The sequence below is a fragment of the Silurus meridionalis genome, chromosome 6 (genome assembly GCF_014805685.1).
Source record: "Silurus meridionalis isolate SWU-2019-XX chromosome 6, ASM1480568v1, whole genome shotgun sequence".
NCBI lineage: Eukaryota > Metazoa > Chordata > Actinopteri > Siluriformes > Siluridae > Silurus > Silurus meridionalis.
In genome coordinates this window covers 33,913,200-33,934,890 of record NC_060889.1, presented here as the reverse complement: position 1 = coordinate 33,934,890, position 21,691 = coordinate 33,913,200, and the positions used below count along the sequence as shown (strand labels likewise).

Here is a 21,691-nt window from a genome sequence, read left to right as displayed (position 1 = left end):
TCAACACTACTGATTCTGTACATCTGTACACTACTGACAGGACTGTGTGAAGCATCTTTATACCAGCTGTACTGCCACCTAGATACACTTTCATCCTGTATCTCACATCTCAAAGTGACAGTGTCTCCACTGAACACTGGTTTATCAGGATTTATAGATGCCACTGGTTTGGGTTTACTGTAAATATAATTAAACATCTAATTATCATGATGAATATATTGTACAGTATATTGATATATAGTGAATGCAACAGTTTGCTTTCATCAACACTGTTCACTAATTTATAAAAAAAAAAATTGTTTCATTTAAAAATCATTTCTCAACAGGCATGTTTTTTTTGCAGAGAAATATATTTTTTCACCACACTGTTTAAAAGACTAAATATGGAGAAAGTACGAGTTACAAATACTATGGACATTTTCATGCACTAATTACTGTTCTATTCTATATAGTATATTGTGTTTAGACTCAAAACAAGTAAAGATCATTTCTTGCATGTTTTACACATTAAATACTTCTGGTTCAGATGTACTGTATAATCCACCATAAGAAAATATTTATCACTGTCTAACTACATATTTTGATGTGTTACATGAGTCAAAAACACACTCACCTGATACAGTCAGTGTAACAGCATCACTGAGGTGTGAGGAACGTGAGCCTCCACTCTCTCTTCCTTTACAGGTGTATTTACCTGTGTGTGTCACTTCAACACTACTGATTCTGTACATCTGTACACTACTGACAGGACTGAGTGAAGCATCTTTATACCAGCTGTACTGCCACCTAGATACACTTTCATCCTGTATCTCACATCTCAGAGTGACAGTGTCTCCACTGAACACCTGTTTATCAGGATTTATAGATGCCACTGGTTTGGGTTTCACTGTAGGAAATAACAGAACATCTAAAATGTCATGATGAATGTCATAAGCATAAAATTATGGTTGATTAACAAATGGATTTCATTAACTCTATCCACTTATTTGCACATGCATAATTTTGATTGAATAAGCTTCAGACTAGTCCCCTTGTACAGCAATGGAATGTGTCCTTGATCTTTTTTTTTTTTAAGCATTCTAAGCAACTTCTGCTATTCACACTGGATCTCTGCAGTAGTGTCAAAACAGTGATCTTAGAGCTGGATCTTCATTTTGAGGGAGAGGCCAAAACATGCAGGAGCAAAATTTGTCGAGAAGGGTGGGTGCAGAAATGAGATCACTGTGTTTCTGGGGAGAAGCTGTTTGAGGAGAGCTCGTGACAGGGTTCACAAGTTTTCAGAATAGCAGACATGGTAACACATAGGGTCAGAATAGCACCAGTTGCACAGCTCCTGATGTACACAGGACAATGTCTTTTGACACATAGTCTTATGAAGGTCAGTGATCCCTATGATTAGACATGTAGCTTTGTGCTTCCATCTGTTGACGTGTTTAACCTCAACTTTTTGATACCACCTTGAATTTTTTAGAAACAATGGAGGCCACATTGTCTGAACTAAAGAAGAGCAGGATCATCTGGCTTATAATCAGCGATCAGTTCAAAAGCCTGCATCTCTAATGGAATGATGGAGCATTAGTGCCTATGGAATGGAACTTGAACATCTGAATAGGATCAATAATGTACAGGTTTTAGACAATTATTTTTTTTAGCAACCCCATATTTACAACAAAATTATTTATTTATTTATTTATTTATTTATTTATTTATTTATTTATTTATTTATTTATTTATTTTCAAGATAAATTAAATCAGATGAAGGAGATTTTCATAAATATCCAATTGCACATTTTAATGTGTCAGCAAAATTAGCAGTAGAAGCATTGAGATGTTTAGGAGAGATGCTTGTGAAGTTTTTAACAAGATTGTTTAACAAGATTCTGGAAGGTGAGAGGATGCCTGAAGAATGGAGAAGGAGTGTACTGGTACCGATCTTTAAGAATAAGGGAGATGTGCAGACCTGCAGTAACTACAGGGGAATAAAGTTGATTAGTCAAACCATGAAGTTATGGGAAAGAGTAGTGGAAGCCAGGCTGAGAGAAGAGGTGACCATCTGTGAGCAACAGTATGGTTTCATGTTGAGGAAGAGCACCACAGATGCATTTTATGTTTTGAGATTGTTTATGGAGAAGTATAGAGAAGGTCAAAAGGAGTTGCATTGTGTGTTTGTGGGTTTAGAGAAAGTGTACAACAGGGTGGAGAGAGGAGTTGTAGTATTGTATGAGGAAGTCAGGTGTGGTTGAGATGGTTTGAACATGTGCAGAGGAGAGACATGGGGAATATCGGTAGAAAAATGCTGAGTATAGAGCCAACAGGAAGGAGGAAAAGAGGAAGACCAAGAAGGAGGTTTATGGATGTGGTGAGGGAAGACATGCAGGTAGCTGGTTTGAAAAGGCAGATGTAGAGGACAGAGTACTATGGAGACGGATAATCCGCTGTGGCGACCCCTAATGGGGCAGTTGAAATGGAAGAAGTGTCACCAGAACACCTCACACACTCACCTGCTTCAGTCAGTGTAACAGCATCACTGAAGTCTGATGATGCCTCTGGTTTGGGTCTTGCTGAAGGAAACAGAGCATCTAAAATGTCATAAACAAAATATTATTATAAGTAAATAATAGATATACAAATAGTGTACATGTGAATGCAGTAGTTTGTTTTCACAAATCTGGTTAATTACACACACTCACACTACACCATTTATACAGACATTCATTCTGAAAATTGTAAACTATGTGCTCAGTTTATCTCCTCATGATAGCGAGCTTTTTATACTGTGATTGTCTTTTTGCTTTCAGCATGTTGTTACTTGTTGTTCTCTGAAGCCTGAAGTATCCTGTTTGCTGAGCTCCTGACCCTGTTCTGAATTTAACATTGATTCTACCTCTTGTTTTGGATTTTCTTTGCACATTTCCCTTTTTATAGACTGAGTTTTGTGTACTTTCAGCACCTTTCTGAGCCTTTGTATGTGACATAAATGTAACACTAGTAGAAAAAAGCAAAATTAAACCGAATTGTGCCTTTCCTTTCTAAATAAATGTATAAGAATAGACAGCATTTGCCAGACACACTTATCAGAATACTTTATTGATCCCACAGAGAAATTGTTATTCAGCAACTAAAAATGATCTCATTTACCATACAAAGATAAGGGTTAAGAGCCTTGCTCAAAGGGCCCAGCAGTGGCAGTATCATTAATAATGATAATGATAATATTAATAAAAAAAATAATAATCAAATTAATAAAAATTAATAATAATAATAATAATAATAATAATAATAATAATAATAATAATAATAATGTGTTATAATAATAATAATAATAATAATAAACAATGTGTTGTTTTTAATGATTTCCCAAAAAAATATTCAGCAGTCACAGTTTTCATCCAGAAAAAAAGAGTTTATTTAAAACTTTAACATTTTGTAGTTTTATTTACTACACAATAAGAAAATTTTATTAATGGCAAATTACACATTTTCACAAGCCAAAAAAAAAAACCCACACTCACCTGATACAGTCAGTGTAACAGCATCACTGAGGTGTGAGGAACGTGAGCCTCCACTCTCTCTTCCTTTACAGGTGTATTTACCTGTGTGTGTCACTTCAACACTACTGATTGTGTACATCTGTACACTACTGACAGGACTGAGTGAAGCATCTTTATACCAGCTGTACTGCCACCTAGATACACTTTCATCCTGTATCTCACATCTCAGAGTGACAGTGTCTCCACTGAACACCTGTTTATCAGGATTTATAGATGCCACTGGTTTGGGTCTTTCTGTATGTAAGAATATTGCATTTTAATTTTTAATCATATCAGTGGACAATTATGATATAAAAATAGTGGAATATTCGATGCAACTGTTTGCTTTCATCACCTCAGTCATCTAAAGTACAAATGAAGTCTTGTGTTAATTTAAAAAATTAGTCAGCAAACATGTTTTCTTATAAAAAAAAAAAAAAAAAAAAAAAAAAAAAAAAAAAAATATATATATATATATATATATATATATATATATATATATATATATATATATTAATAATATTTTTATATTGGAATATTGAAAAGGGTTATAACATACCACTCCATGTAATCCACACAAGATCACTCCGTTCTGTGTCGTAATAGTAGTAGTTGTTGCTGTAGTCATCATAGTAGTTTTTCCTGCGTGCGCTACACCAGTACTCTGTTTCTTCTTCATTATCGACTGTCACTGTAAGTGTTTTTGCTTGTTCAATATACTGAAGCTGCTGGTTAACTGTGTTCCATTGAAACTCCCATCCAGTGGACTGCAGCTCACAGCTCAGAGTGACGGTGTCTCCAGTGTAGACGGAGCTCTGAGGATTCACTCTCACAGTCGCTTTGGGTTTTGCTGTTGGTATGAAATGATGAAGGATCAAAAAAACTTTAAAAACAAGATGTTACTATTGTATGGTTTGTTACAACAACTGCTATTTGGTCTGTTTTTTTGTTGTAATAAATTCTTAATTGGATTAAAGTATAAAACACTGTATCAGATAAACACAGAGCCGAAACACGGTGAGATTTATTGCCTTCTTTCATAATGTTCACTGTGTGTAATTAATCACACTGACTCAGCAGAATTATACTGCAAACTCAATATAAAACACAGATACTTCTGAAAACATGACGATTCCTGTGGAAGAAATTCTTGTCACATTCTTTGTAAGTGCACAAAAAAATGATACAAAGACATCATCAGACTCACCTGATACAGTGAGTGTAACAGCATCACTGGTCTCTGATCTCTGAGAGGAATCCCATAGTCTTCTGCAGGTGTAGTCACCACTGTCAGAGTCTCCAACAGACTGGATTCTGATCTCCTGTTTTGTGCTGTCTGTAAATTTGTTATTACTTTTATACCAGCCGTATTCCCACTCAGAGCCTCCTCCCTGTATTTCACATCTGAGAGTAACACGCTCTCCAATGAACACGTGTGTATCAGGCTTTATGGACACCACAGCTTTACCATTCCCTATAAAACATTCTGTTGTTAATAAACCGTATATAAAGTCATTCCCAAGTGTACATTCATATATTTTTAGACTGAGTATAAACACATGTTTTTGTTATTGTTGATGTTCATATGTGTCTATAATAAACTTCTTCTTATTAAGAAATCAAAGGCATTGTGGAGCATTTTATTTAGTGCTGTTTATGACAGTCGCTCTCATGTACTGCTGTCATTAAATACATGTGCTGTTTAATATTTCATTAATAAAGACATTTAAGCAGAATAAAACTATTTATTCACATCTGAAGTTATTTTGTTCATCTTTTTCTTACATTATAACACTATTTATCATAACACACAGTGTGGGTGAATTTACCAAGAGCACAAAGTGAATCTACACATCAGATGATACGAGAACAGAAAATGAAAATAACGGAGTAAATGTTACTTCATTTGTTTAAAGTGATAAAAACTGCATTAATAAACTAGGAGCAGAATTTACACAAACTCCTCAAAACTAATCAAATCTGCTCACAATATAAATAATAAACACGATATAAATCACCTTGAGTCTGGACCACTGGTATAAGTGACATCAACACTAAAAATAAACAAAACAAGATGTCAATATAAACAGCACTTTATACACACTGAACCCACACTATTACTTTATATTCAGAAAATCTGAACACCATCTGTAATAAATACCTTATAAGACCTCATAATTATTAATAAACAAAACCTCCCATAACTTATATAAAGGTCACTGTTCTGATCAATAAAATGTCACTTTTTCACTTTACTGCACAGAGAAACCAAATATTATTAATATAGAAATGTGAAAATCTTAAATCATAGACATAAAACCAACAGACCCGTCACTCTAATAATCCAATAATCCTAAACTGAAATACAGAACCAAGCAGGAATAAACAGAGTCTGAAGAACAGTTCCAAACTTTATCCGTCCTGGGTAGCAGTTCCAGCAGAGGAACGCGGGGCAGGGAGTCGGGAGCGGGAGCCGGCAGGGTAGGAAACCGGTGATCCGCACGGGAAACAGGAGAGATTACTGTCAGGACCGCGGGGGAACAGAACAGATCATCCGGCAGAGAGCACGTGCTAACGGCGTCCTTAAATACGCTGCTGCGCGCGCGAGAGAAAGGAGATGAGCGGGAAGCGCGCGCCACGAAACCCGGAAGTGCGCGCTGTGAAACCGGGAGATCCTGAGAGAAAGAAAAAAACCCAACCGGAACCCCCTCAGATCCTGACACACAGATCCTCATCTGGATGTAGTGGAATGGGAAATTCACAGCATAAACGTGCAGCAATTATATAAGAGATTAGAGCTTCATTTTAAAGGATTCATTCCCACACTTTTGCTGGGTAGTGGAGGTGAAGAGTTGTAGAGTAAAGAGGAGTAAAAACTGTAATACTTCAGTAAAAAAAAAGATCTTCAGTAATATTTTCACTCTAAATATTGATTTGATCTCCAGTGGGTGCTGTTGTGGAAACTCTGTGGCTTGTAAAGGAGGATTTCCAGCTTTTGTTTAAAAGAGTTCAGTGAGTGTCAGTGGAGATCAAATTTTAACAAGATCTCAGCAATTAAAGAGGTAAAAGTGATTGTTTTTACACGTCTACATCAAACCTACTTCCACTCTTCATATCTCAATTTACACCACTGCATTAAAATAGAAACTAAACCAGAACCACAAACTGGTGTCTGCTCTCACGCCTCTATTAATAATACACATGAGAAATGATTGTTTCTGCAGTTACACAATCACACAATCAACTCATCACTCAGGACCTTCAGACTGCAGATCAACAACTTTATACCCATCATGCACTTTAATGAAGACACAAATAAAAGATTTATACACAAACAATAACAAGGAGTGGAGTGAACTTCATTCTGTCTCTTTATTACTGACTGTGTGACAGCAGTGATAAATGTTACATTCTCAACACTTCCTGTGTTCTTATACAGAGAGAGAGAGAGAGAGAGAGAGAGAGAGAGAGAGAAAGAGGAGGAGAAAAAGAGAGAAAAGAAGGATCTGGGAAAGCTTGATGGTGCTTAACCAGCTCTATACACTTCTTGATCAACTTATAAGGGAGGTGGTATCTCAGTGGTGAAGGTAATGGACTTTGGATTAGAAGGTCACATGTTCAAATACCACCACCACTGAGGTGCTACTGCTGGGCCCCTGAGCAAGGCCCTTAACTATCCCCTGCTCAGTTGTAGGTCGCTCTGGATAAGGGTGTCTTCCAAATGTAATAACAGGGTCAGGTGTCAGACACCACATGGAGAAGTTTCTGGAACACTTTTTCTTAGAGGAATGATTTCCCACCCACACTTCATCTCTCTAATGACGGACTGAAATATAAATCATTGCTGCACGGACCAGAACCTGAAAGGATTGTTTCCAACACTTTAGCTGGGGGGTGCGGATAAAGAAGTAATATAGTAAAGAGTACAATAGAAACTGCATTAGTATGATGTAAACTGTAATGATGTATGATGCAGTAAAAAGTCACAGTGAAGGTCAGTGGAATGTGAACCATATCAGCAGTTAAAGAGTTAAAAGTTAGTTATTGCTTTCACATGTCCACATTCACACCTCCTCCCACTCTTCACATACATCACTGCATTGAAACTAAACCACAACCACCAACTGGCCTCTGCTCCCAGGCCTCTATTAATAATACTCATGAGAAATGTGTGTTTCTGCACAGATACACATTGTGTGTTGGTGTTAGTGTGAATAAAACTCAACTTGTACTGAGATGTTTTTTTGCACAGATCATAATAATAATAACAAGAAATGCAAAGTGACATTTTCTCACAGCAAGTCTATTTAATGCTTTCATATTCTTTTAAAATGTGATTGTTCACTGGACAGATCAAGTAAAGCTCAATACTGCAGCTGAAACCATTTCAGTCAGTCAGAAACATGACTTTCATTAATAATATTTACAAACACAACCCAGTCAATGTAATTTTAGCAAATCATCTAATCATGAGAAGTCGTCACTGAACACCAGACAGCAATACAAGAACAAGGACACAGAAGATCAGGTACAGATTTCAGCAATACAGACACATTTACACTCATTACATCATTTACACTTATTGTACTCTTTACTGTAGTTACACATCAAACTGAACCCTTTTCATAACACAGAGTTACACTGCAGATGAACAACTTTATACCTCATCACTCTCTCTAATGAAGACACAAAGAGAACATTTACTCACAGAACATCACAGCGAGTGGACTGAACTCCATCCTGTCCCTCTAATGACTGACTGAGTGACAGAGCAGAGGTGTGTGTTAAAGCCGTACCACTTCCTGTGTACCTACAGAGAGAAACCAGCACTCAGCCCTCATCACAGCCAACCATCACAAAATCACACACACACAGAGTGTGTGTGCGTGCGTGTGTGTGTGTGTCTTTGTGACAGAAAGAGGAAGAGAGAGAGAGAGAGAGAGAGAGAGAGAGAATTTTGTAGTCGCTCCTGTTACATTTTTATAACCTAAAAGTTTCAGAAACATCATGTTAAATCTGTAAAATCTGAAAGTGTCAAAAAACTATAATAGTCTCAGTTAAAGAAAAACACATTCAGTAACAGTGCTGTATATTTTAACTCTACACTTTATTCAGAAATCTCCAGGGATTTTCACACACAGCAGTCTATATAGATCATACACACTAAAGTAAACATTTTGTTGATGAGAGGTCAGAGGAGACTGGCCAGACTGACTCGAGTGGACAAGAAGGCGACAGAAACTCAATATGTGGTGGCCAGTGAATGAAAAGTGAAACTAAAAGTTCAGGATTAAAAGTATACTGCAGTTACCACTAGAGGGAGACAAAGGTATTAAGACATGTTAAGTTATTTTAGCCTTCCTGTCAGCTTAATCCAGTCTGGCCATTCTCCTCTCACCTCTCATTTACTATGTTTCTTTGTGTGTGTGTGTGTGTGTGTGTGTGTGTGTGTGTGTGTGTGTGTGTGTGTGTAAAATCTACATAGACTGTTGTGTGTGAACATCCTGGAAGATTTATAAATTACAATTGCATGTGCAGTAATATATGTGTTCCTTATAATGTAGACAGCGAGAATAATTATGTACATTTAGACATTTTGGTTATTTGCAGATTGATAATGAATGATGATATACTGATTTTAATCCTTTCACAATCATTGATTTTACAGTCTTAAATTTCTTTAGGTGAAAAATGGAAAGAAGAACTACCACATCTGAGTCAATTTTGCAGTGTTGGGGTTATGTGTTACAAGTAACGTGCGTTACATAATAATATTACTTTTCTGGAGTAACGAGTAAAGTAGTGCGTTACTTTATAAATTTACACATTAATATCTGAGTTACTTTTAAAAAAAAGTAATGCAAGTTACTTTTCAGTTAAATTATTTTGCATAAAAAAATAAATACTGAATTAAAATGAACGTAGTCACGTAGGCAGATTGAAAAGCAGTGTACAGAAGTGCGACTGGAAAGTGTTCAGCCTTGTGGTCCAAATTTAGTCGATCAGCTTATTGTTCTCTAAGAAGTTATTAAGCATTTTAAATGTTTAAAAATGTCTTTTGCCCTTATATAACATTTCTTAATGGCAATTATCTATATTACACCTTTTACAACTGTATGGCCTGAAAGAGTTAAAAGGAACGCAAAAGTAATATAACGCATTAATTTCCATAAAAAGTAACTAAGTAATGTAATTAGTTACTTTTTTGGGGAGTAACTCAACATTGTAATGCATTACTTTTCAAAGTAACGTTGCCCAACACTGTCTCTTTGTATGTATTTGTGTGTGTGTGTGTGTGTGTGTGTGTATATGTACCTGATCTTCTGTGTCCTGAACCAATGAGCAAAGTTTCTGTAATTACTGTAATTATTGCACATATGAATTTTCATTTCACTGCTATATTGTTGTGGTTTTACTTTTTATGGTTTTATATTGTCTCTTATCTCCTGCTGTAGCATTGAAATTTCTCACATGGGATTAATAAAGTGTTTCCGTCAAAGCAGATCACTGGATCCTGCAGTATTATTTAGTGTAGAATAAGGATCCCAGTGCAGTTCAGACAATCTAAAGTGCTTTATAAAGTGAAATACAAGGTTTCATTTTTAAAACCTTATTTTAAACACACACACACACACACACACACACACACACACACACACACACACACACACACACACACACAGTACAATTATACACACATACAGTACATTAATACACACAAATAGTACATTCATACACACTCATTCACAATACCTAGTTCAGACATTTAGAGGAGCCAGTCCACCTTCCTGACTGTTTTTTGAGAAGAGATCCACATATGGAGAACATGTCCAGTTCTATTTAAACAGCAGCCTGAGCTCAGGATCAAACAGGAACACTGAGATGGCAACAAGACCCACTGCGCCACCATCAACCCCTTAAATCAGCAGTCTATAATTTATGCACCTCATCACCTTCCAAACATCTCCATATATAAACATCATCACCTTCCAATCATCTCCAAATATAAACATCATCACCTTCCATACATCTTCAAATATAAATATATAGATTTATTTAGAGAGAGAAAAACTTGAACCTGAACGAGTGACTGGTTAAATGGTTTTATTTAATGTCTTAATTGAAAATATAACCAACTTTAAAAAAGACATGTGAAAGAAAATGATAGAGAAATCGATTTTACTTCAAATCTACTCAGTGACTACATGGTACATACATTATTAAGTAAGTAAATATAAACTACTACAAATCATGAAGTCTATTTATAAGATAAAAATTAAACTTTTAAAAAAGTTACACAAGGACCTTCATGCATTCCTGATGTTCTTTGAAACACTGTTCGAGTTTAAGACATTAAAATTTCTTAAGGCATTTAGTAGAGTCTTCATAATACAAGCTGAAGTTACTAATCCAAGAGAAGGTTTTGGATTAGTAACTGTAGTAATCTGGAAGCACAGATTCTGTAGATCAACCATTCAAATGCAAACTAAAGATAAACATTTGAAATAAATCACTTCAGCAATATTTTTTAGTCACAGTGTCTGGTTTTATGTGACTTTTCAGCAGGTCCAATTCTCCTCAAAACTGATCCTAATCAGAGCATGAAATCCAGCTCTGGTGGTTTGGTAGATCATTAAACTCTTTAGTATGACTTGAACCATTTTCTAAACCTCTGTGGTTTACACTAAACTCCAGGAACATTCTGATATTGTGGGAATGGTTGATGTGAGCAAGTTCACAGATCAAAGAATTTGAAACATTTAACAACTAAAAAGTTTAGGAAAAAAAGAAGACAAACACAACTCAGTTTCTGTAGCTTCATCAGTGTAGACAGACACACGGCTCACTGCAGAGAGAAGAAATGCATAAGGTTGCATTGATATGGTTAGAAATCAATTTCTCCTGATATTACTATCAATGATGGTAGAAAATTTACTGAACAGTTTGGAAGAATATCACAGACTAAAGCAGCAAATTAGTACATAATGTTGTTTGTATTTTTAAACATATGGCATTCAATTAACCAAGTAGAAGAAAATGAGTAAAGTTTTGAAGGAAGCTAACAAAACAAAACGTATGAAACCTTCAGACCATCACAGGTTTTAAGAGGGTTTTGTAAATAGTAATTTTTGTGTATATGAAAATTGTAATGTATTTGCAGTTTCTGCTTGTGGCCCAAATTCATCCCACTGTACCTTTAAACCTATTTCTTACTTCATGGTGTGTGGATTGTCTTTAAAGCTTTATAAATATGATGAGTTTTACCTTCATGTTATGATGCAGCTCTGAGTAAACAGTATCATCACCCACTCTGGTCTTTTCTAGTTGTGAAAAAGAAACAAATTGTTAGTTAATTTCCTAAAAACCCAACTTGATTTTGTATAATTTCCCCATATGGAATGTGACTATATGTAATTTAAAAACACGTAGTGACTAATATTGTCGGTGATAAAAGGAGAATAAAACACTTGATGCTATCATAGGAAAATAAAACTTTACTACTTTACATGATCCTGTTGTGGACTTTTTCTTTGTAACAGCACCAAACAGAGTGTTTTATTCATTACATTATTACATAAAATTCTTTATTACCTCTACCTTGTGCTCTCTTCACTTTTTTCATAGGCTTTAGTTGAACCTCAGCGTAAGTCACATCATTCATGCCGAGTTGAGCATCAGCATCAGCACCTGCAGAAGCAGAGAACAAAACCACTAAATGATCTTTAGTAGTATAATACATGACTGAATGTGATTACTTCCCAGTTTTATATTTTAATAAATACATTAAATGAGCATAAATTAAGATTAAAAACACTCCACCATTCTTCCTGCTTCTCTTCTTTTTCTTCATGACCTGTGCATAAATGGCTTCCCTGCTCTGAGCTGCAGCTTCACCTGAACACAGTGCAGTGTGTTAATCACTACAGGACACTTCTGAACTTTACTGTATAGAGTTCATCTATAGTTAAGTCTCCAATAGTGAGAGGAAATGTCTAAAATAAATAAATCTACTGTTCCACTCGTATCTGCCTGATCCACTGTCACATAAATGTGTTCATTTCCTATATAAAGAACAAAAAATCTAAATACAATATCTGAAGTGAACATGAAGATAAATTACAATAAAGTTAGAATTTTCTAAATGAACAGATGCAGAAATAATCAGTTACTGAAACAGAATCTGACCAGTCTGATGTGGTTTGTGTCCTGACTGAGAGTCTTCAGCTCCTGATCGCCTCTGATTCTGCTCTGATGTCTGACTGGATTTCTGCTGCTTTTCTATAAAGAGAAACAGATTCTACATCTGAACAGGGTGTAAATAATTCTTTTAAATTATATATACTGTATATACTATATATACATATATATGATAATTAATAATAATAAAAATAATAATATTCAATAATTTATTATTAAGTTTAAAAGTCAATTACGATTAAAGCTAGTAGTTTTAGTACTTTTTTTTTTTGTTTAAATGAAATAAATATGCAAATAGCAAATATGATCATTACAGTACATTTGCTCTTAACAATTCTAGACATTTTTCCTTAAATTAAAATTAATTTAGCAGGACATATACATTTACAACAATTTATTTTGGGTTTAAGAATTCTATTTGTTTTTTTTATCATTTGAACATGTGTTGTTTACCAAATTACAGCAGGAACCTCTCTATTTAATACATGCAAATATATTTAATTTGTTATAATAAATTATAACATGTTAACACAAATAACATGTTAATAACTATTTTTTTGTGTTGGGGTCATTTTGATATGATTATGAGTTAGCTTCAGTTATTAGACCTTTCTTCATTTTGTAGAACCACAGCAGGATCATTAATATCAGCAAAATGATGAACAAAAAGGACAAACTCAGTCCCACAGCCACTCCTACTGTTTCACCACTGGGTCTAGAACCTGAGATTGAGACAGAGGCTGGACAGAAAGAAGACCACATTTTAAGCTTTTAATCACTGCAGATATAAACTGCATTATAAAAAAGATTTTAAAAGGATTGAAGTAAAAATAAAATTCTCACGTCTGACTGAGATCCAGCTTCTCGGTGACTCTCCTCTCTCTGGGTGTTTACAGTGGTAGAAACCTTCATCTGACTTTGAGACTTTATGGATGATCATCTCTCCTGTAGTCTGGTTCTGCACGACTGATCCATCTTTATAGAAATCAGCTCGGAGGTTTGAGGGATTTGTGTTACGATATAAACAGCGTAGAGTCAGAGGATGTCCCTCAGTCACAGGATGAACAGAACTCTCCAGAATCACATCACCATCTAGAACACAGGAAATCATATTTACAACAGAAATAGTTCATATACAACATGAACATCACTGTTTAACATAAAACTGTGTCTAACTTGTATATTGATATAGTCTGAATTATGGAAGCCTTCAATCCGGTATGCTCATTTTTAGCTACATAAAATCTTGATAGACAGATAGATAGATGGTTCTGGTACAAATGGCCTTGTATATCCTTGTGAATTAAAGGTTAACAATTTGTGATTAAGATTGAAGTCCCTGATGGTGTTCATTTACTTTGGTGAAAATGCTCAATGGATGACTTATACTAACATCTGATTAACAGTGTTCTGGAAATATTACACAATTAATGATGAAACTGAAGAAGACTGCAAACTAAAAATATCAAGAGGAGAAGCAGCAGCATCTTCTACAATACATGTAACTTAACTAAACACTTTATGCTTGTAAAACAAATGGCTATTAGAATCTGTGTGGGGCAGCACTACTGAGTGCACTGAGCAATTTCACTGAATGTGGTCATTAAAAAAAAAAAAATAAAAGCTATTTGTCAGAATGGAGAAGTAAAGATAGTGCAGATAAAATGTCTTGATGTCCTGAATATTGTCTAGAAACATTTAAATTTTCCTTTAACAGTAAACACACTACATGAAGACTCACCATGAACTGTGATGTTGACAGGATTACTGTTTTCTCCAGATTCAGACTCACACCAGTAAACTCCAGTGTAGGATGTGGAGAGGAAGCTGATGTAACATGTAGATCCTGTAACTGATCCCCACTGTGAACAATCTAACACTCCTATACTGTCTGTGTATCGTCTCACTGTCCATCCAGTAGAGTTACTCTGGTCCTCACAGCTCAGTGTGAGAGAGTCAAGAGAAAAGTGTTGAGTTCTGCTGGGACTGATGATCAGAGACACTGGAGGAGATTCACCTTAAACACAGAAGAAACACAAATAAATATATGTACAAATTTTAATGTAATGAGGATACAAGTGTGTGTGTGTGTGTTCAGAATGATGTCTATTAATTTGATAATCAAAGCCACAGTCCACAACATAAGACAAAACACACACAGGTTTAACATGGAATAATCCAAAAAGCTGCATAAAGGAACTTGTTAAATTCAAGAAACAAAATAAAAACTGGAGAAAACAGAAAAATCTTGCAATTGCTGTAAAGGCAGAGGGCAACACAAAGGATTTAAACACAAACAGTGTTTATGGTGAAAATAGTAATAGATGCACATGATCAGCATCACATGAGCTCAGAACCATGGATTTTCTCATAACTGTTACAAATGGGGAAATTGACTCCTATGGATTAGGGCAATTTACAACATTATACATATTAGAATTACTGATTAAGAAATGATAAACAATTCTTCTTACATTTATTCTTTTTTTTTTTAAACAAATTTAAACAAATAGTATCAGACAGTTCATTCATCAGTTTTCTCACCAGAGATCCATAGAGGCTGTGGATTGCTGTACAGTGTGTATCTGACTGGTTCTCCTCTCTCTCCTCTACACACATAAACTCCTGTGTGATGAAGAGCAGAAGGACTGAGAGTGTAGTTGCCTCCAGATCCTCTGCTGCTGTCTGAGAGAAGCTCCACATATATGATATAGTCATGATTAATTTGTACTGCAGTTACACCGTCTCTGTAGGGAACAACTGTGTACAAGCTGAATGTCCAGTCTGTAGAGGAGTCTGTAACCTCACAGCTTAGAGTCACTGAGTCTCCTTCAGTCAGCCAGTTCTGTGGAGATACACTCAGTACTGATGGTCTCTCTGTTACAAAAGGAAATATAAAGTTTTTTAATTAGTAGATTTTTTTTAAACAAAAAATAATAAAATATACAAATGTCTAATTGTGTTTGTGTTATCAAGCAAAATCACACACCCACATCTTACATTTTAAAAGAATACAAGTGCGAGGAGTTTGGACTTCATCTCTGCTTCTATACATGTGTGGGTCAATTCAACATCACTAATTCTGTATACTACTGACAGGATTGTGTAAAGTGTCTTTATACCAGCTGTACTGCCAGCTAGATACTCTTTCACATAATAGCAATATCTAAATTATCATGTTGTGTCACCATGCATATAAAGTACAACCATGACCAGTTTATGACCAGATGAAAAATCATATTTTCTAAACTACAAAATTTGTAAATATGTTAAAATTTTCAACAAGTATCAGTTTCCAAAGTGAAATTTACAGTGTTTGCTGTAATTTTTAAAGACCACATACAGTACATGTTAAAGCCAAAGTGACTGATCAGCATTTCTAGTATCTGGTGTATGAGAGTGATTCTCTTTCTGATAAACACACATTTACCTGGTCTACTTACTTTACTTTGCCCTGTTACACTTTGTTACAGACAGGGTGACAAATACTTTTGTAAACTTATATTAAAACATTATTTAAAAGATTATAGAACAATATACACTTGTAATAATTATGCAGTCTTTGTCCTTGTGTTTTTAACAGGTTTAGGAGAGTGTGAATAAAATCATGAAATACCTTTTGCTGTAATCTTGACAGGATCACTGAGCTGTGTGTAGTAGTAGTTATAGTTGTTATAGCTGTTGGTTGTTCTGCCTGCACGACACTGATACACTGTTTTGCCTGCATTATTGACTCTTGCACTGAATGTGTTGATGGGTACAGTGTTCACAAGCTGTGAATTTTTGTACCATGAAAACTCCCATGCAGTCGTCTCCTGCAGATCACAGCTCAGAGTGATGGTGTCTCCAGTGTAGATGGAGCTCTGAGGATTAATTCTCAACGTAGGTTTGGGTTTTTCTATTGGAATGAAAATAAGCTGTAGATTTACTGTGCTTTATCATACAACCATGTCACACTTTTTCAGCTGGTGAGATGCTTTTTAAATTGCCCATATAAGTCATATAATAAATTATTTAAATGTTTTCATGGAAATACAGTAATAAAGAGTTATCTTCTCTACAAGTGTTATTTATAATCATTTAATTAAAAAAAGAAAAATTATAAACATACAAATTCTGTAAATATATTCATACATTTTTAATGCAATCTGTAATCTGTAATCTGTAAGCAATCTGAAATGGATATTGTAGGCTGTAGACTTTATGGACAACATAAATAAATCATTCTTACACACTTGTGAGTCGATCACTGGTGAAAGGAAGCCAGAGTTATTGGCCAGCAGTTTCTTACAGTTTCTTACAGTTTCTTCTTTATTTTACACAGTAACTGAGTAACTACGAAAGACCAGCTAAACATTGTAGTTTATTCCTATACACCTTTGTCATTATTTGTTCTTAATTAAATTAATTTGAATTAATTTATTTTTACTCAAACTTCTCTGTTTTTGCCAAACATTCTGATTGAAAATTCAGAATTCTGAAAATGTTGACACTGGGTACTATTTAAATAATTAATGATAAGGTAAATACATATTTTACAGAAAACCTCACCACATTAACACTTACATTAGTGGGGTTTTTGTTTGTTTTAGATTGTGAAGCATCCAACATATAAGTACATCTGACTGATCTGTTACTCTAGTATTTATAACATATTAGTGCACTGTCAGGGTTAGAAAAAAAAATCACCACCTAATCAAACCTTTGGCTAATCAATCAATGTGGACTGGTATTCTAAGTTTTTTTGCACTATTTTCTTTTCAATCTTTTTTTTCACAGTTCTCTTAAACCTGTTAAAAAACAAAAGGAAAATCACGATACAGAAGGTCTTTTCTCCCTGCTGCTATTAGACTTTACAACCAAAGCTGTTCCCAGTAAAACCAGTCACCAAAATACAACACTGTTATTACTTTTTAAGCTGTGCAATAACATTATCTGTGTGCAATATTACATGAATCATGTACAATATCATGTGCAGTATTACCCGCAATTACGTGCAATACCACCTTGAAAGAATACTTGAAACGCGTACTTTTTTTTTTTTCCACCTATTTGTATTTATACATTGTACTGTGTATATACTGTTATTGTAGTATATGTATATTTCTCTTTTTCATATATTTGCATTTATTTTTATTCCTTGTTTATTATTATTATTATTATTATTATTATTATTATTATTATTATTATTATTATTATTATTTGTTTTTATTTCTCTGTTTTTATTTTTTTGTATATTCTTTTTTATATATTTGCATCTATTTTTATTTCTTTGTCTTGCTGCTGTAACATGTTCCCCACTGTGGGGCGAATAAAGGTTTATCTTATCTTATCTTATCTTATCTTATCTTATCTTATCTTATCTTATCTTATCTTATCTTATCTTATCTTATCTTATCTTATCTTATCTTATGAAATACCTGTTGCTGTAATTTTGACAGGATCACTGAGTCTTGTGTAGTTGTAATCATAGTTTTTATATTTATTGTAAATTGCCCATCTTGCACGACACTGATACACAGTTGCTCCTGCATTGTCAAGTGCCTCGCTGAGTGCTTTGGTAGCTACAGTGTTCACAAGCTGTGAATTTCTGTAGTAGTAAAACACCATTCCAGATGCCTCCTGCAGCTCACAGCTCAGAGAGACTTTATCTTCAGTGTAGATGAAGCTTTGAGGATTCACTCTCAGAGTCAATTTGGGTTTTTCTGTTGGAATGAAATAAAAACATCAGAGCTCAAATGAATGAATGATTTTACATTATAAATAGTTGATTAACTGTGCTTCATCATTGTCAGGGGGCGAATGAACAGAGGCAGAGGCCGGAGTACAGCTCGCTCGAGTTAAAAAAAGAGAGTAACACAAACACACATAAAAGGCAGTCGTTAGATGTAGACAGAGTAGTCCGAGAGGCGCTTAGGGGAAAAGCACAGCTGTTACAGGGTAGCGGAGTCCGAATGGAACAGAATGCATAGGGTCATGCCTATATCAATAAACAATAACGGACAGAGAGTGAGTGTGAGTGAGGGGTATATGTATGGTGCCGGGGATAAGTGATTAACGAGTCCCAGGTGTGTGTGAGATTGAAGCCGTGAGTGGCAGAGATAGTGGCAGCATGACAGCTGCTGAAGGGGGTGTGCGCCAGGGGCGGCACCTGGCACCCCAGACCCACATATGCCTGGCGGGCCAGGGCACTCGGAGGAGGGCCTCGCCATCCCCTGGATGGTCTGGAGCAGAGTGACGCCCACCACAGAGGACTGGAGCAGAACGACGTCCACCATGGAGACCTGGAGCGGAGCGACGCCGTCGGCGGAGACCAGAGACTGAGTGACGCCCACCACAGAGGATTGTAGTAGAGTGATGGGGGAGTGAGGGGTTTAGAGATCGAGTGACGCCTTCAGTGGAGACTGGGAGTAGAATGACGCCCTTGGTGGAGTCCAAAGACCGAGCGACGCCCTCTGCCGGGTTTCTTGGCATCACTGTCGGATGGCTCTGGAAGCAACCTGTGACTGTCAGAGGGGCCTTGGCCAGTAAAGGAGCTCCCCACAGGGTCTTCAAACACTGTTTCACCCTCGGAGAGACCTAGCAGAGCGAAGGTACCTCCACAAAGGCCTGGGACGCTGTCTACACCTTCAGAGGACCTTGGGATTGCCACGCCATCTTCACAGGCATTTGGAGTCGTAAAGTCACCTCCAGCGTGACTTGCGGGCAAAACGTTACCTTTAGAGGTACTTGGAAATGAAACGTCGCCTTGAGAGAGACTCTGTCAAGGTACTTGGTGGCACCACAATGCCTTCAGATGAGCTTAGGGGTGAATCATCGCCATCGGAGGAGACTGTGTGGCGGGGGGGCGTGCTCAGGAGACTCTGTGGCAGCGCGGCGCGCTCGTAGATGCCCTGAGATGGCGCGGCATGCTCGTAGACACCCTGATACGGAACAGCATGCTTCTAGCAGCTCTAAGATGGGACAGCACGCTCATCGGAACTCTGGAGTGGAGCGGAGCACTCGTCGAAACTCTGGAGCGGAGTGAAGCTCTCGGGGAAACTGTGGAGCGGAGCGGAGTGGAGTGCTCGTGGAAAATATGGGGCGGAGCGGAGCACTCGTCGAAACTCTGGAGCGGAGTGAAGCTCTCGGGGAAACTGTGGAGCGGAGCGGAGTGGAGTGCTCGTGGAAAATATGGGGCGGAGCGGAGCACTCGTGGAAACCCTGGAGCAAAGCGGAGCACAGGGGCAGAGCCCTCCCAGAATCAAGGGGGCTGTAATGTATATCCGTCGTAGAGCTGAAATCGCCTCCAAACGCGCTCCACAGCTTACTGGCGAGAGAGAGAGTCCCCAGACAGGAGAGAGATTTGGAGCGCAATTTTGGCTATTTCAGTGGGGTAAAAGAATGAGTACAAATCCATATGTTTATGGATACAGTGTTGATAAACCAACACTGTAATTCTCTCTCACACACACGCACACACACACACGCGCACACACACACACACACACAATTGTGTGTGTGTGTGTGTGTGTGTGTGTGTGTGTGCGCGTGTGTGTGTGTGCGTGTGTGTGAGAGAGAATTACAGTGTTGGTTTATCTTTTCAACATTGAATGGTCATTGCTGATGGAAACTTTTAGAAAGGAAAAAGAAGAAGAAACAGGATGTACCTTTTGCTGTAATTTTGACAGGATCACTGCGCTCTGTGTAGTAGTTGTAATCTTGTTTCCAGCGTGCTGAACATTGATACATTGTTTCTCCTGCATTATTGACGTTCACATTGAATGTGTTGGTAGATCTAGCTAGACTGCTCATAACTTGTGAATTTTTGTACCAGAAAAATTTCCACCTTGTCGAGTTTGGCAGCTCACAGATCAGAGTGATGGTGTCTTCAATTTTAATAGAGCTTCGAGGATCTGATTTCACAGTTGGTTTTGGGTTTACTGTCATGAAATAATGAAGGTATTCAAGCTAAACTTTTTTGGAATGTGTAGCTCTCATGAAATCAAAAATGAGGCAATATTTGGCATGACATGTTTATGAGAAAAAAAAAAATTATTCACAATTTGTACAGTGTCCAAACTTTTTTGGAATCGGTTTTATTTATATATATATATATATATATATATATATATATATATATATATATATATATATATATATATATATATATATAAATTATTCTGTTAGAACTTCCAAATTCCAGCCAGTAGAGGGCCTCAGGCATTCTGCTTGTATAGCCATTTGCTTTTTTTCTTTAATAATAAGTTGTGAGATGCAACAACATACAGTGATATCAACTCACAATGTCACATGGCTTAGTATGTTGGTACTGAAGCAGTTTTTAGGATAAAGTAAAACTCACATGAAAATATAAAATCACATCTTAGATTTTGTTGGTATTAAGATGAGAAAAAGAACAATTATTTTAATCACATTAATTAATCATTATATCTTAACTGAATATAGTGCTTGTGAATTTATGAAGAGCACAATGTAAATGTTAATGAATTGATTCTAATATAACACAATAATACATTTAAAACAAACTTCTTTTTCCTAATACAAATAAAAAAAAAATGTACATGATATTAAAAATAATTTGCAAATAAATCACCTCGAGAATGAGCCACTGGTATTAATGAAACCAACACTGAAATGAGAAAAGAAATAGAAAACAGAATGTAAACATAAAAATTATTGACTATTAATGAAAACAGCAGATTGTAGATGCATCAAACTTGTAACACATTTGACAAAATTTAAACCATCTCGCCGAGCATTCAGACTGCAGATAAATATCTTTGTACCCAATCCCTACACTCTAATGAAGACACAAAGAGTGTATTTACTGTCTGAGAATCACAGGCAGTTGACTGAGATCGATTCTGTCTCTCTCATGACTGACAGAGCAGTGGGTTGTGTTAATGTTGCAATACTTCCTGTGTCCCACACTACTTATGAAGAAAGATAGTATGAGGGTA

At 36.2% G+C, this 21,691-nt stretch overlaps 2 protein-coding genes and 2 long non-coding RNA genes across 4 annotated transcripts in view; 1 reads left to right on the top strand and 3 right to left on the bottom strand.

Moving 5' to 3' along the window:
• LOC124386907 (carcinoembryonic antigen-related cell adhesion molecule 5-like) overlaps positions 1-21,691 on the bottom strand; it is a 403,644-nt gene that overhangs the window by 115,544 nt on the left and 266,409 nt on the right. The window contains exons 5-6 of the mRNA XM_046850952.1: positions 3,513-3,785; positions 614-886 (exon numbers count right to left, since the gene is read on the bottom strand). Coding sequence (XP_046706908.1) covers positions 614-886; positions 3,513-3,785 — 546 coding nt within the window. The remainder of the gene's footprint in view (positions 1-613; positions 887-3,512; positions 3,786-21,691) is intronic.
• Positions 1-21,691, top strand: part of LOC124386908 (B-cell receptor CD22-like) — an 81,150-nt gene that overhangs the window by 14,400 nt on the left and 45,059 nt on the right. The gene's annotated exons all lie outside the window — the stretch shown is intronic.
• On the bottom strand, positions 11,247-12,205 carry LOC124386919. Its single transcript, XR_006926051.1, has 3 exons — positions 12,123-12,205; positions 11,796-11,851; positions 11,247-11,376 (listed from the first exon to the last, which is right to left on the bottom strand). It is a non-coding gene; the product is annotated as an uncharacterized LOC124386919 (long non-coding RNA).
• LOC124386920 lies at positions 12,582-13,449 on the bottom strand. The gene is made up of 3 exons (XR_006926052.1): positions 13,337-13,449; positions 12,717-12,809; positions 12,582-12,592 (listed from the first exon to the last, which is right to left on the bottom strand). It is a non-coding gene; the product is annotated as an uncharacterized LOC124386920 (long non-coding RNA).